The sequence below is a fragment of the Ceratotherium simum genome, chromosome Y, assembly GCF_057802395.1.
Source record: "Ceratotherium simum simum isolate JZ-2026a chromosome Y, ASM5780239v1, whole genome shotgun sequence".
Classification (NCBI taxonomy): Eukaryota; Metazoa; Chordata; class Mammalia; order Perissodactyla; family Rhinocerotidae; genus Ceratotherium; species Ceratotherium simum.
The window spans coordinates 10,531,047-10,545,705 of NC_141941.1; the positions used below are offsets into that span (position 1 = coordinate 10,531,047).

General features: G+C 39.5%; 1 protein-coding gene across 1 annotated transcript in view; it reads right to left on the reverse strand.

The window, feature by feature from the left end:
* Nucleotides 1–14,659, reverse strand: part of LOC147911647 (protein WWC3-like) — a 152,616-nt gene that overhangs the window by 121,152 nt on the left and 16,805 nt on the right. The window contains exons 2-3 of the mRNA XM_087427891.1: nucleotides 6,155–6,264; nucleotides 2,942–3,145 (exon numbers count right to left, since the gene is read on the reverse strand). Coding sequence (XP_087284017.1) covers nucleotides 2,942–3,145; nucleotides 6,155–6,264 — 314 coding nt within the window. The remainder of the gene's footprint in view (nucleotides 1–2,941; nucleotides 3,146–6,154; nucleotides 6,265–14,659) is intronic.

Below are 14,659 nucleotides of genomic sequence, written 5' to 3' on the forward strand. Positions count from 1 at the left end.
TCTAATGCCCTCCTGTATTTGCACACAAAGTCATAGATTCCACTAAAACTGAAGTCCTGACTATTACAGTAGTATCCAGTACATATTACAAACTTGTCTTAACTCAATTTTTCTTTTAAACCACTGGCAAGAAATGTACTGTCAAGTATTTCTGATACATTCCTTTTCAACTCCATTCTTGGAAAGAGTGATTTGAGCACTTCCAAGACCCAGCTGTAAATGACCATATAACTAAAGGCTCCTGAAAGGAAACACACAATTAGGTTGAATCATATGAAACTGTCAATATTCAGTCCTTTTTTACCTACAAAAATAACAATTTGATGTGATTCAATGTAGCTTTAAGCAAGTAGCATTCTGAAAGGTTTAGAACCTGTAACTATATGCTCTCAGACCCAGTTATAAGCCAATGTTTCTGTTACATGTGACCTCAAGGCAAAATTTTATGGGCTTCCATTCTCATTAGATCAGCAAAAAGAGGTCATATACTGGGCCATAAAAGTTGTCGCAAGAGATGTCCAAAAAGCAAATTCTTACATAGTATATTCTTTGACCATAAAGGAATCAAACTGGAAATCAGCAACAAGACATCTTAAAATGTCACAACAACATACTTTTAACAGACTTGTGGGTTAAAAAAAAAAAAAAATCACAAAGGAAATAAGAAAAAAATTAGAAGGAAGACAAAAACACAGGATACCAAAATTTGCAACATGTAGTTTAAAATGTGCCTAAAGGAAAATTTAATCCTTTAAATGCTATGTGAGAAAAGAAGGCCCAAAATTAATTACCTAACTTTGCACTTTAGGAATCTAGAAAAGGAAGAACAAATTAAAGCTAAACTAAATTTGTTGTTATTGCTCTTCAGTTGATTGTGACTCCTAGAGCCCCTGTGTCCAGCACAGTGGAACCCTACATGGTCTTTTTGCACCATCCTCTTACCTTCCAGTGCTGTAATCAGACAATGATTCACTGCTATTCACAGAGTTTTCATGCCCAATTTTTTCAAAAGTGGGTGGCCAGGTTCTAGTTTCTCTCAGTACGGAAGCTCCACTGACGCCTGCCCACCATGGGTGACCTGCTGGTATTTGAAATATGGGTGGCACAGCTTTCAGGATCACAGCAACATGCAGCCACCACGGTATGACAACTGACAGATGAGTGGTGTAATTCCCTGACCTGGAAACAAACCTGGGCCACAGTGGTGACAGCACTGAATCTTAACCACTAGATCACCAGGGCTGGCCAACCGAAAGAGAGGGAAGGAAATAATAAAGAATGCAAATCAGTAAAAGAGAAAGCAGAAAAGACATAGGAAAAATAAACAAGAAGACTAAAGCTAGCTGACTGCAAGGATAAATAAAATTAATAAAACTTTAACTACACTGATTAAGAAAAATACAGAAGATGACAAATTATTAATTACCAGGAATGAAGAAAGAACACCACTATAGAGCTTACAGAAATTAAAGACTATGTGAATTTTATGAAGACCACTATAAACTTGACCATTTAAGTCAAGGAAGAACAAATTTTCCTGAGGGTTAAATAGAGCTTGCAGCCTGTTTTTATGCTTATATTAGAACACATCCACACATACTGATTACAAATTATTTCTGGCTGCTTTTGTACTGAAACAACAGCTGTGACCAAGACCCTCAAAGTTTAAAATATTTGCTATCTGATCTTTTATTAAAAAGTTTGCAGGCTTCTGCATTAGATCAAACAGAAAAATTTCTTGAAAAATACAAATACCAAAATAGATTCAGGAAGAAACAGAAAACCTGAATGGTACTGTTAAGTATTATAGGTATTGAATTTGTAGTTAAAATCATTTCCACAAAGAACTTAGGCCCAGATGACTTTTCCAGCGAACTCTAGCAAATACTTAAGAAAGCATTATTCTTTCGGAAAGGAAAGGAAGAGAAAATGCTTCCCAATTTATTCCATAAGACCAGTGTCACTTTGATAACAAAATAAGACAAAGACATTATAAGAAAAAATAACTTTAGAGATGAGAAACTAATCTCTAAAAATTAGCACTGACCTGACTATTCTGATGGAGAGCTTTTAAAAAACTACTATTTACACATATCTGAAGAACAAGACATTTGACAACCTAGAAACAAGGAACCACTATGCCTGACTCCTCTTCATTCTCTTAAGACACATCATTAAAGAAATAACAAACCCCAGTTAGCGAAAACCCAATCATTCTCAGCTGCATGTATGGACTATTCACATTTAATAATAACCGCAATTTCAAAACAAACACAAAAACACAACAAATGTGGTATGATGGCCTTTATTCCATTCTGATTTGCAACAGAGAATAAAGCTATGACCAAGTCTTTAATGTTCAAACCCTGTTAATGAAGGCAAATATCTGGCAACAGTCAGTTATGTCACAGGTAAATCTCTTCATGTGTAAAACAGACTTAGATTTTTACAAAATAAAACCTATACCAACTTCATATATTCTACAGCTCACTGGCACCCAGGACAGTCATGGCCATGTGCACTGTGATGAGCTAAGTGTGACAACTCTTTTGGGAAGGGAGTGACTCAAGCAGTGACTGACTGTGTCTGTGAAAAAATGCTTTGCTTTTCCACACCGATGAACACGAGACACAAAGTTGTTCAATGTCACCACCCAAAATTTGCTTGTTTATTTTCTACCCTCCCCACCTGAATGTAAGCTCCATTAGTCTCCACCCTATCACAGTGCCTGGGCACAAGGCAGGCCTTGATAAATATTTGCTACAGGAGTTGGTACGAGATGACCATCTGATTTCAGTACAGAATACCAACTACCTAACAGTTTGCAATTAGAAACTTATGAAGCTGTCTTGCCCACGTCAAGTACAGTGTTTGCACATAACCTAGCAGAGAGATGGCTTTTCAAGTCACGCGTGTTAACCGTAGGTGACAGTCAACTCACAGCTGGCGTATGAGCGGCTGTCGTCCTCACACATCTTGTGCAGCTGCTGGTACTCCTCCTGAGCCAGCTCGAACCGCTGCTGCTTAATCTGGTAGATTTCTTTCTTGGCATTGAGAGCCTCCTGGGCTACAATTAAATATTCCTTCAGCATCCGTTCCTGCTCTCGCCTCCACTGTTCTCTGGGATCCTCAATCTGGGTAAGCTCTGAAATTAAAAGGGTAAAAGTGTAAGTGATTTAAAAGTAAAATCTGCAGGTATATTACTAGTTGATATGAAAATTAATTAGTTACCAGGATGCATATTATGGAAGCGTCTACGTAACAAACCTTCCTAAAGTGTGCAACATATTCAATCATGTGGCTAACCAATGTGAAAATTAATCACCAGGACACACATTATGGAAGCATCTACATAACAAATCTTCCTAAAGTGTAGAACATCTATTTTTATATCTACAGTTAAAAGGAGGAGAAAAGTCTATAGATAAGAAATAGTTCACTGGAATGGAGAAGACAATTTTTCACACTGTAAATAAATGTTAGCAGAGATGAACCCAAATGAACTCATTCCTGTCAAACTGACAGGAATTTCCAAGCTTCTTCTCACTGACTTCTTTAACTCAGGATGCCATCAGCTCTGCTGTCCTCTGATGGGCTTGCTCCTCTTCTCCTTTCACCTCCCACACCAGACTGTGCCTTCCTTTTGCATTCTGTGGATTTCCTTGTCTCCTCTCACCATAAATTCCCCCATTTCCACTCTGGCTTTCTCACCCTACAAGCTCCCAAAGAACTGAGGCCTACCTCTAGCTGGATCCAACCTTTCTCGAGTCCCAGCTTTCTTTCTAACTGCTTCCTACATACAGCTCTACCGGGACGGACCCACGTAATTTTGAGTCATTCATTCAAAGCAAAACTCATTCTCATGAAGCACTCTTTTACGACCAAAAATAAAACAACTACCACAAACACCTGCTTTTCCTCTACCTTTTTTCTCTCAGTGAGCATCATCACACGGATCTACTCAGTTATCCAAACTGGAAACCTGAGACCCAATCTCAAAGAAGTCCTGCTCTTCTCCCTCACCCAAAATATTCTGTATATCATCAAGAAGTGATTCCTGCCACTAAATGTAATAATGATGGACAACATACCCTTCTCTCCATATCTTTAGTCCCATCAGATATTTACCCTCTCCTTTCAAAATATTCAGTCGTTCTGTCTCTTCTCACCAAAAATGTATCTTGAATGTGCTACTTTATAAAGCACCAAGTCCAGTCTTTTTAATATGATACAAGTACCCAAACCAAGGTGCAAACTTCATCTCTACTTTCTGTTCCTTTTTCCCATCAACATCTTCTAAAAAAACTGAACTTTTCCAAAGCCCCTCAACATGCCAGGCTGGCTCATCTGTGCATTTTTTTAGGCTGATTCTGTCGTCTTCTGCCTACCAGAAAACCCCGCCATCTTCCAAGACCTGTTGCAAAGGTACTTGTTTTGTGACGACTTCTCTGCCCTTCTGCCCAAATGTTTCTGATATTCATTCACCTGAAAGTCCTGATTCAGCTGACCAGCATTGTCTACTCTGTCCAGTGCACGGAGGGTGTTAGGAACCTCAAAGGCAGTCAACCCAGGGCCCTTCTGGTCCCTTACCCCACTGTCTACCTGCACAGTTTCAATTTTAGTATTTGCCTTTTCAGTTTCTGTGCCCTAAAGAGGATTAAAGCCGTGCTTTCAAGAGTTGTGTTCTCTAAAGGTCTCAAAGGGAGAAGATGGTGCGACTGATGTCTTCACAGAACTTGAGACGGAGGGACTCCCTTGTAGATAACCACCTGGGAGGGCAGCAGGGCTGGGGTAGTACTTATCCCCACTTCTAACTGCCCAATCTTTGGATATGAGCAATCAGACACCCCACTGCCCTGGGAGTGACATAGGAAGCTTCAACATTCAAGTTTCCAAATGCTGCACTTGGGAGGGCGGCAAGTGACAATGTGGGAATAGGCCCTAAAGACAGGAATCTGGGTTGATCACACTAAGGGGAATAAGAAGTCGTGGGACTGGAGCGAGGAAAAAGCTGTGAAGGCACTCATGTGGTGGGCATCGTATATCTTCAGGCCCTCCCAGCCTCCCCGCACCTAAGAAATCGAAGGATGGAAAACATGCTAAGGGAAGCCACGCTCATGTCCCCAGCAGTAAAAAACGACAATGACAGAAACACTGAGGGCAGCTGGGATGAAAATGGGGGAGAGAGAGAGAGAGAGAGAGTGTGAATCTGAGAGAGAAATGTGTCCCCAGCTGGTACCTGATTGAGGAGGGCAGATGAAGGGGCAGAAAGCCAAGAGTGAGGGGTGGAGACAGATCTAGAATGCAACGGAGCCTGTGAGCCAGGGTGTGTCAACTTTGGCACCACGACATTAGGGGTCGGCTCATTCTTTGTTATGGGGCGATGCAGCGCACTGCAGGAAGTTTAGCAGCATCCCTGGTCTCCACCCAGTAGATGCCAGCAGCAGCCCCCAGGCGTGATAATCGAAAATACCTCCAGACATTACCAACTGTTCTGGGAGACACAATCAGCCCTGGTGAGAACCACTGCTGGAAACAGCTCTACAAAGAAGGCTGGCGTGGTCAAGGACCCGTTATTTTAGCTGTAGTCTTTACATCACTTTCTCCCTTCACTGAGAAGGTTTAGCGTATTCAAGTTAAAATTAAATGTATAAGAAAACGAAGGTAACGTAACCACTTGCATTTATTGTTTCAAGAACTTTTAAAATCTCCACTTTTCAATAAATAACTTTCTCACTATGAAATGTTATTTCTGTTTGGAGACTACCTGGGAAATTTATTCCTCATATTAGAAATTAAAGCCCTGTATAAAACATATTACATTCACTCTTCAGCAAAATAGAAGCAAGGTACATCTACATAACTGCTTTACTAATGAAAACTTTAGATTACATTAATAAAGCCAGTTTAATACTGTCTTAGACATCAACTGTTTATTCTACCAAAAAGAGTTTCCATCTTCACATATAATAATCAAAAGTGGCAATGTACTTACTTTTTTGTGGGGAGGAAGATCAGCCCCGAGCTAACATCTGACGCTCGACAAGCGGTGCGTCAGTGCACCTGGGATCTGAACCTGCGAACCCTGGGCTGCAGCAATGGAGGGTGTGCACTTAACCACTACCCCACTGGGCCAGCTCCACAATCTACTTACTTTTTATGTGGTCCATGTAATAAATTCCAATTTGTTTATCATATACAGTTTCCCATCCCAAGGGAAGTTCATCCCCAACACAATCAGCAAAGGTCAGTGGCTTTGTTATCCTGCAAAAGAAAGCAATGAAAACAAATACTAAATTTAAAACAATTTTGTTTCTGTTTACTGAATCAATTATAGAATCTTAATATACAATTATATTATGTAATTCAACTGATTGCTCTGCTCTAATTACCTGGTTGGAAAACTAATTCACAAGCTTTTCCAGTAATAATCAATAACTATATTAATACACTTATAATTATACAAGCAGTAAAATCTTAAAACCTAACTTTTAAGAGCAGTAAAAAGATATACAGACAGTTACTAACAAAAAAGTCTTATTCTAGATGAACTACATCTCTTTTTCACCACATCATTAAACGTAATTCTTTGAAATAACTGCTTGTTTTGTTAGTAACCGTCAGTATATATTTTCTTGTTTACTTCTCCCTTAACTGTCTAAAACAAGTCAGATAAAAAACTGTCTAAGAAGCAATAGGTGATCAGAAGCAAACTAGGCAGTAGACAGGGAGGAACCTAGAAAACCCTATTTGTTGGGGTCCTCTCTGTTCTTCTGTTTCTGTGTGGCCAAACACTTGTTTTCCAAGCATTTGCTCCTTTTCACCCACCTGTGAATTACCTGCCTTCCCTTTGAATCCTGGCTCTCCCCACCTCCAAAATCTTTATCTGAGGATGGTATTTAAGGTGAGGGCTTTAGACATTTTGGCAACTTACCTGGTTTTCCTGGGTTTCCCCCACATATACATCTTATTAAACTTTTGTTTTTCTCCTATTAATCTGCCTCATGTCAGTTTAATTCTTAGACCAGCCAGAAGAACCTGGAAGGGTAGAGGAAAATTTCTTCCTCCCCTACAGTACTTAACCTAGAAGATGTAGCCTGCTACACACCTAGGCCATATGGTACTAATCTTATGGGACCACCACCATATATATCTTTGACTGAAACATCACTATGCAGTGCATGACTACATGAGCAAACTCTATCTAGCATCATCATAAAAACCCACAAAAAGACAATTACACCTAATAAACAAATTCTGCAAAGCTGCAGGACATAAGAACAACATGCAAGAATTAGTGTTCCATATAGTAGAATGAACAATCAAAAATGCAAATTAAGAAGACAATTCCAGTTATAAACAGCACCAAAAAGAATTAAAAACTTAAGAATAAATTTAATGAAGGCAGTTTAAGACCTATATGCTGAAATCCACAATAGATTGCTGAAAGAAAATGAAGACCTAAATTAATGGGAAGATATCCTGTCTTCATGGATTATGAGATTTTACAAATGGCAATATGCATGAAATTTATCTACAGATTCAAGAAAAATCAGTAAGATTTACAATGATCCTTTCTGCAGAAATGCAAAAGCTAATCCTTGAAATTGTGTGGACAGAGTGATGTCAGAAATATGGCAGACAAAGTTTCAAGCCCTTGTTTCCCCACAGAAACACTGACAAACAACTAGAGACTGACTAAAATAACTACAGGAGCTCTGGAACCCAGTCAATGATTTATAGCAACAAACCAAATACCAAATAAGGAAAATGTAACATTCAAAATGGTAAGTAATTTTGTGACATTTTTACAAGCCCTTGCCCCACCCCATCCTCAGTTATGTGATTTGGAAGGAAGCAGCCCAATTCCCAATTCCCTTCTGTGTGCCAGAAAGAGAAAAGACCTTATTTAGAAAGTGCTAACCTGTCTGTGAGCTGCATCAGAGACTGGTTGCAGCCTCTCATGACTTGGAGCTCATGTGGGAAACGGCAGTATGGCCTGGTTTTCAGACTAGTGGAAGTCACAAGAGCAATGGCAGGCACAATAGCATTTAAGATGGCAAGGTAACTACGTACTTGAGGACATCTAAAGCAAGAGACTATGGGTAGACAAATACAACAGGATATCTAGGAATTCCAGAAGTAATTCGGGTTAGAGAAGTAGGGAAACTAAGACATTTAAAACCAGACATACATATGAGATAAACTGAGGAGGAAAAAAGACACACAGACCAAGGAAAGATACATGTTCAGAAAAGACAAAAGAAGACTTTAAAGTCTTTGCCCTGGGCTGGTACCAAGTTTGAAGATATACTTTGCTAACTAACAAAGATATTACATACTAGACTGCAAAAACTGGGAGAGGCACTGTTTTATCATATGCTCCATTTCCAACAAAAGATCAAAAGGCATATAAAGAAATAAGAAAACATGGAGCACTCAAAGGTACAAAACGAATCTCCAGAACCTATTACTGAAGAAAGGCTTTAGAATTCTGGACCAGGCACCAGAATTTTTAGATAAACACCTTTAAACAACTTTACTTTAAACATTCTTAATTAACAAAGGAAAAAGAAAGAACAAACAACTAAATGAAATTTAAAAACTACATATGAATAAAATAAGAATATCAACAAAGAGACAGAAGTTATTGAACAGTACCAAACAGAAATTCTGGAGCTCAAACATAGAATAACTGAATTGAAAAGTTCACTAAGGGGTTCAACGACACATATAAATATGCAGAAAAAGGAATCAGAGACTTTGAAGACAGGCCATTTGAATTACTAAGTCTGCAAAGCAAAAAGAAAAAGAGTAAACAGAGCATAAGGGGCACATACAGCAGGCCTACATAAACACTATGTAAGTCCTACAATAAAAAAGAGAAATGGGAAAGAAATTATTTCAAAAAATAATGAAGAAATTATTGAAGAAATAAGGACCAAAACTTTTCAACTATAAGGACAGACATGGGTCTACAAATACAAGAAATTCAATAAATTAAAAGGACACTAAACACAAAGACACCCACACTAAGGTATACTATAATCAAACTGTCAACAGCTGAACACAATGAGAGAATCTTGAAAGCAGGAAAAGAAAAGAGATTTGTAACATACAAAGAAACTTCAAAATAATTATCAGCTAATTTCTCAGCAGAAACATTGCTGGCCAGGAGACAGTGGGATAATATATTTAAAGTTCTCAAAGAGAAAAAAAAAACGATCTGCAGAGAATTCTACATCTAGGAAAATTATCTTTCAAACATAAGGGATAAATTAAGACATTCCCAGATAAACAAAAATTGAGGAAGTTCACTACCAATAGACCTTCTTTACAACAAATAGTAAAGGGATTCCTTCAACATGATTTGAAAGATGCTAGCCAATAACTTGAACTCAACTGAAAATATAAAATTCTGCAAGAGATATAAACACATGAAAAAATGTAAAAAAGAGTATATTGTTATTTTGGTTGGTAATACCAGTTTTTACTTTCTATAGCATTTAAAAGACAAATATCTAAAAATAATTTTAAATACACATTAATGCACACACAATATGTAACTAGCCTTGGCTGTCTACTGGTTAAGATTCAGCGCTGTCACCACTGCAGCCAAGGTTTATTTCCCAGTCAGGGAACCACACCACCTCTCTGTTGGTTGTCATACTGTGGTGACCTTGTGTTGCTGTGATGTTCAAAGGTATGCCACCAGCATTTCAAATACCAGCAGAGTCACCCATGGTGCACAGGTTTCATCAGACCTTCTAGACTACGATAGACTAGGAAGAAGAATCTGGTCACCCACCTCCCAAAAAAATTGGCCATGAAAATGCTATGAATAGCAGCGGAAATTTGTCTGATGGAGCACCAGAAAGGTGAGAGGATGGCGCAAAAATACCAGGCAGAGTTCCACTCTAACGTTCACAGGGTCGCTAGGAATTGGAATCCACTCAACAGCACTAACAACAAATATACAATATATAAAGATGTAATTTTGACACCAATAACATAAGAAAGGGCAGAGCTGTAAAGGACTAGTTTTTCTGCATGATAGAAATTAACTTAGTATCGATTTAAGATAGATTGTTATAAATTTAGGATGTGGTATGTAATCCCTATGGTAATCACAAAAGTATATCTATAGAATATATGCAAAGGAAAATAGAAGGAAACCAAAACTTGTCACCATAAAAAGAATGAACAAAACACAAAGGAAAGCAGTAAAGGAGGAAAAGACTGACAAAACAAAGAAATTAACAAAACGGCAAAGTAACTCCTCCTCTCTCAGGAACTTCTTTAAATGTCAATGAATTCAACTCCCCAGTCAAAAGACAGACTAACAGAACAGATTTTTAAAAACAAAAAAACAGGGCCAGCCCCGTGGCTTAGTGGTTAAGTGCACGCGCTCTGCTGCTGGTGGCCCGGGTCCGGATCCCGGGCGTGCACCGACGCACTGCTTCTTCGGCCATGCTGAGGCCGCGTCCCACATACAGCAACTAGAAGGATGTGCAACTATGACATACAACTATCTGCTGCGGCTTTGGGGGGAAAAATAAATAAATAAATAAAAATTAAAAAAAATAAAATAAAAACAAAAAAACAAGATCCAACTACATGTCTACAAGAAACTTACTTTAGATATGAGGACAGGCACAGGGTGGAAGTGAAGGATGAAAAAATAAAACTTTACACAAATAGTAACCAAAGAGAGTAGGTGTGGCTATACTAATCTCAGATAAAACTGACATTAGGAAAAAAACTGTTATAAGAGACAAAGAAGGACATTATACAATTATAAATAGGCACTAAACATCAGAGCTCCAAAATATATCAAGAAAACACTGACAGAAGTCATGACAGAAATGGCTCTACATTAATAACATGAAATATCAATACCTTTTTCTTAATCATGGATAGAACAAACAGGCAGAGATGAATAAAGCAGGAGAAGACTTGAACAATACTAAAGACCAATTAGAACTAACAGACACATACAGAACACTCCACTTAAAAAAAAACAAGTGCACATGGAACACGCTCAGGATACGTTAGCCCAAAATACAAATCTTCATAAGTTTAAAGAATGAAAAATCATACAAATCACAATTCCTTGCTTTCCTATAGTGTTTTAGGTATAGACTTCTGCTTTTGCATTTGAAGTAGCAAACAGCTCCTTAACTAAAGTTTTACATCTACTTTTCTTACAACTAAATAGGCTGGCTATTAGAAACCTTCTTTTTGTACTCCAGAAGGTGGTGCTATAGCTCAAATTTGTGATTTCTCCCTTGTCCACTGACCTTGGCCTATTACCTGAGCACCCTCCCTGTTTACCAGAGATGGCCTTCCATCCATGGATTCACTTGGGAGCACACAGAGGAGCTGGGCGCAGAGTGTGGAAAGGTGTGAGCTTAGCACTTGGGGCCTCACGGGCCTGGTGGGGAGATCCTCAAGTTGGGTACTCCGAGAGGTTTGTGGGTGGACTTGAAGCAGACAATGGGAAATGCACTCCTTTGAGCCCCTTTGATTTTCTTATGGGCCTCCACCCCTTTCCTCCACCTCTCCCAGTCATATAGGTCCCTCTTCAGAAATCCCAGTGCTCCTGGACAGAAACAGGTTTCTCCAGCCACAAGTGGATAAATAGGCAGTCACTCACCACTTTCACTTCTCTCCTCCTCCGTGGGAAAGGGTCGCCACAGAGATCACTGCTATCACCACCAAACATTTTATCCCCTAGCAGTATCACCCTGGGGAGGGACACAGCTTTGATGAGTTCCTCCCTCTGCTCTGCATTCAAACTCCTCTCTATCCTGATCCAATGGTGTGCTAGATTCTCCCCTCAGGGTGGCTGGACCTCTCCAGACTCTCTCGCCTGTTAGTATCTACCCAGTTTTGCTCTCTCCATGTTCTTAACTTGAGCACTAGGTCAGGCCACCAGGCTGCCACCCCTGGCCTTACTGTGTTTTGACCTGATTCATTTAAAGAGAGCAGCAATAAGTCTATTTGTAACATGGTCAGCAAATCTAGAACAACATCGTGTTGAATTACTACTAAAGCCCAAAATTTTTGTCTAGGGATTTCATAAAGTCTCTAGAATTAGGCTTTTAAAGATTTTTATTATCTGCTCTTCAACCTCAGGGCTAGGAAACCAAAAAAAATGTTTTCTGCCATGTTTCACTTGTAGTACCTATAAATGTGGTAAATTGTCTCTTCTCAAGGGCCCCCAAATATGCTAAGGTTTCTGGCATGCCAGGAAGTGACCCTTCTTAATACCTGAAAGGCTTTATAAAAATCCCACTTCAGTCTCCTGGAGGGGCTTTGTGGAATTTGATTCCATATATAAAATGAAATCCTTGTTCCTTAAGCAAGTTTGCCTGATGGAACAAGATGTATTCTCCATTAAGGTATTCCATGGGTTGCTTTGACTAACAATAGATTGATCCAATTATTTGCTAGTAAAAAGGACAGATACTTATCGAACCTATGCTAACATCACTTCCAATCAATGATTAAGATTAAGAAAAACAGACAGATACTTATAGGTCAATGTTCAATGCAGCATTATTCATCATATTCAAAAGATATAAATCAAAAAGAATATATAAGTCAATAATAAGTCAATAAGTTAAAAAGAAATAATCCAAGTATCTATTTAATATGTGAATGGATAAATAAAATGTAGTAAATTCATTCAGCCATAAAAAGGACTGAAGTTCTGGGGTCGGCCCAGTGGCGTAGTGGTTAAGTTCACACGCTCTGCTTTGGCGGCCCAGGGTTCGAGGGTTCGGATCCCAGGTGCAGAGTGACACACGGCTTATCGGACATGCTGTGGCGGCATCCCATATAAAGTAGAGGAAGATGGGCAAGGATGTAAGTCCAGGACCAGTGTTCCTCAGCAAAAAGAGGGGGACTGGCAACAGATGTTAGCTCAGGGCTCATCTTCCTCATAAAAACAACAACAACAAAAAAAGGACTGAGGTTCCAATACATGCTACAAGCATAAACCTTGAAGACATTTTGCTAGATGAAGAAAGCCAGTCACAGAAAGACAAATATTGTATGATTCCATTTATAAGGAATATTTGGAATAGGCAAATTCCTGGAGAAAAAAATAGATTGGAGATTACCTAGGATTGGAGTGACGAAGAACAGGAAGTTAATGTTTAATGGTTACAGAGTTTCTGTTGGAGATGATGAAAAAATTTTGGAAACGGTGGTGATGTTAACATTGTGAATGTAATTAATGCCAATAAATTACACCACTAAAATGGCCACAATGACAAATTCTGTTACATATGTTTTACAACTTTTAAAAATTAATGACATAAATATACCAAAACCACCCAAACACATTAAATGGGCAAATTGTATGACACGTGACTTATACCTCAACAAAACTGTGATTAGATTGATGGATACCAGAGGGGAAGGGGGGAGGGAGGAGGGCAAAAGGGATAACTAGGCACATGTGTGTGGTGATGGGTTGTAATTAGTATTTGGGTGGTGAACATGATGTAATCTATGCAGAAATAGAAGTATAATGACGTACACCTGAAATTTATACAATGTTATAAACCAATGTTACTGCAATAAACAAAAAAAAAAAAAAAAGAAGATTCTCCCAGGCAGCCGAGGGGGGATGCAGGCAAGAGAATCTCAAGATGTGAAATGAATGTGTTGAAGTTTTCAGGTACATTTTTCGTTTTTACATCAGTGTTTGCGTGTGCATGTCCCTGGAGAACATTGAGATTTAAAAAGCTAAAGCAACAGAATTTCTATTTTAACTGATGTGAGGAAAACTAGTCAAACTAATCTGACTACGTTTAAGGAGCTAAACCCAAACTGCTATTGCATTATAATATGCCACTGATTTCTGAAAATACTGCCTGTGTGAGATGCAGCGGAAGGACAAACTAGGATGCAGCTTGTTCTTTTAGTTAGCAAGAGATATGAAAATTTCATTTCGGAGCAACGTCAGCGTCATGGCGGAGTGAGCTTTCCTGTAAACTCTTCCCCCGACAAGATACAACAAAAGGAACAGTCACAGACCAAAAACGGAATCCTAGACAGCGGAAAGCAACATCGGAAAGATGCACACTGCCGCACATCTGAGAGTGGAACGTGTTGGGCCCCTGCAGGAAGTGGGGAGAGGTAGGGAGCAGTCTTCTCCCTACCCATAAGATCAGCGATCCAGCTCCCGGAGAGAAGGGGAGGGACGGCCCTCTTCGAGGAAACCGTAGCTCTTCAGACTCTCTCAGCTAGTGGTAAACTCCCACACAGAGGACTCAGAACTGCTACAGGGTACCATCAACATCTGAGCACCCCAGGAGAGCGGATAATGAGGGTCAAACGAGAAGCCCCCCAAGCCAGGGACCCAGTGGGCAAAAGAGAGACCCCCAAACTCCCCACAAGCTGCAAGCCGGACCCTGCAGCTCAGCCGACCAGACCAAGTGACCAGCAGATGGCAGCAAGCAGCCAGGGCAGAGTGCAGGGAGTTCAGATTACACAGCCCTTTACCCCCACACAGTGGCGGCGGGTGGAAATTGCAACCAGATATTTCCAGGATGAGGAAAAACAAAGCCAATACAGGAACCACAATGCAAAGGTACATGAAATCACCAGACCAGAAGGAAAATGACATGCACCCAGAAACCAACCC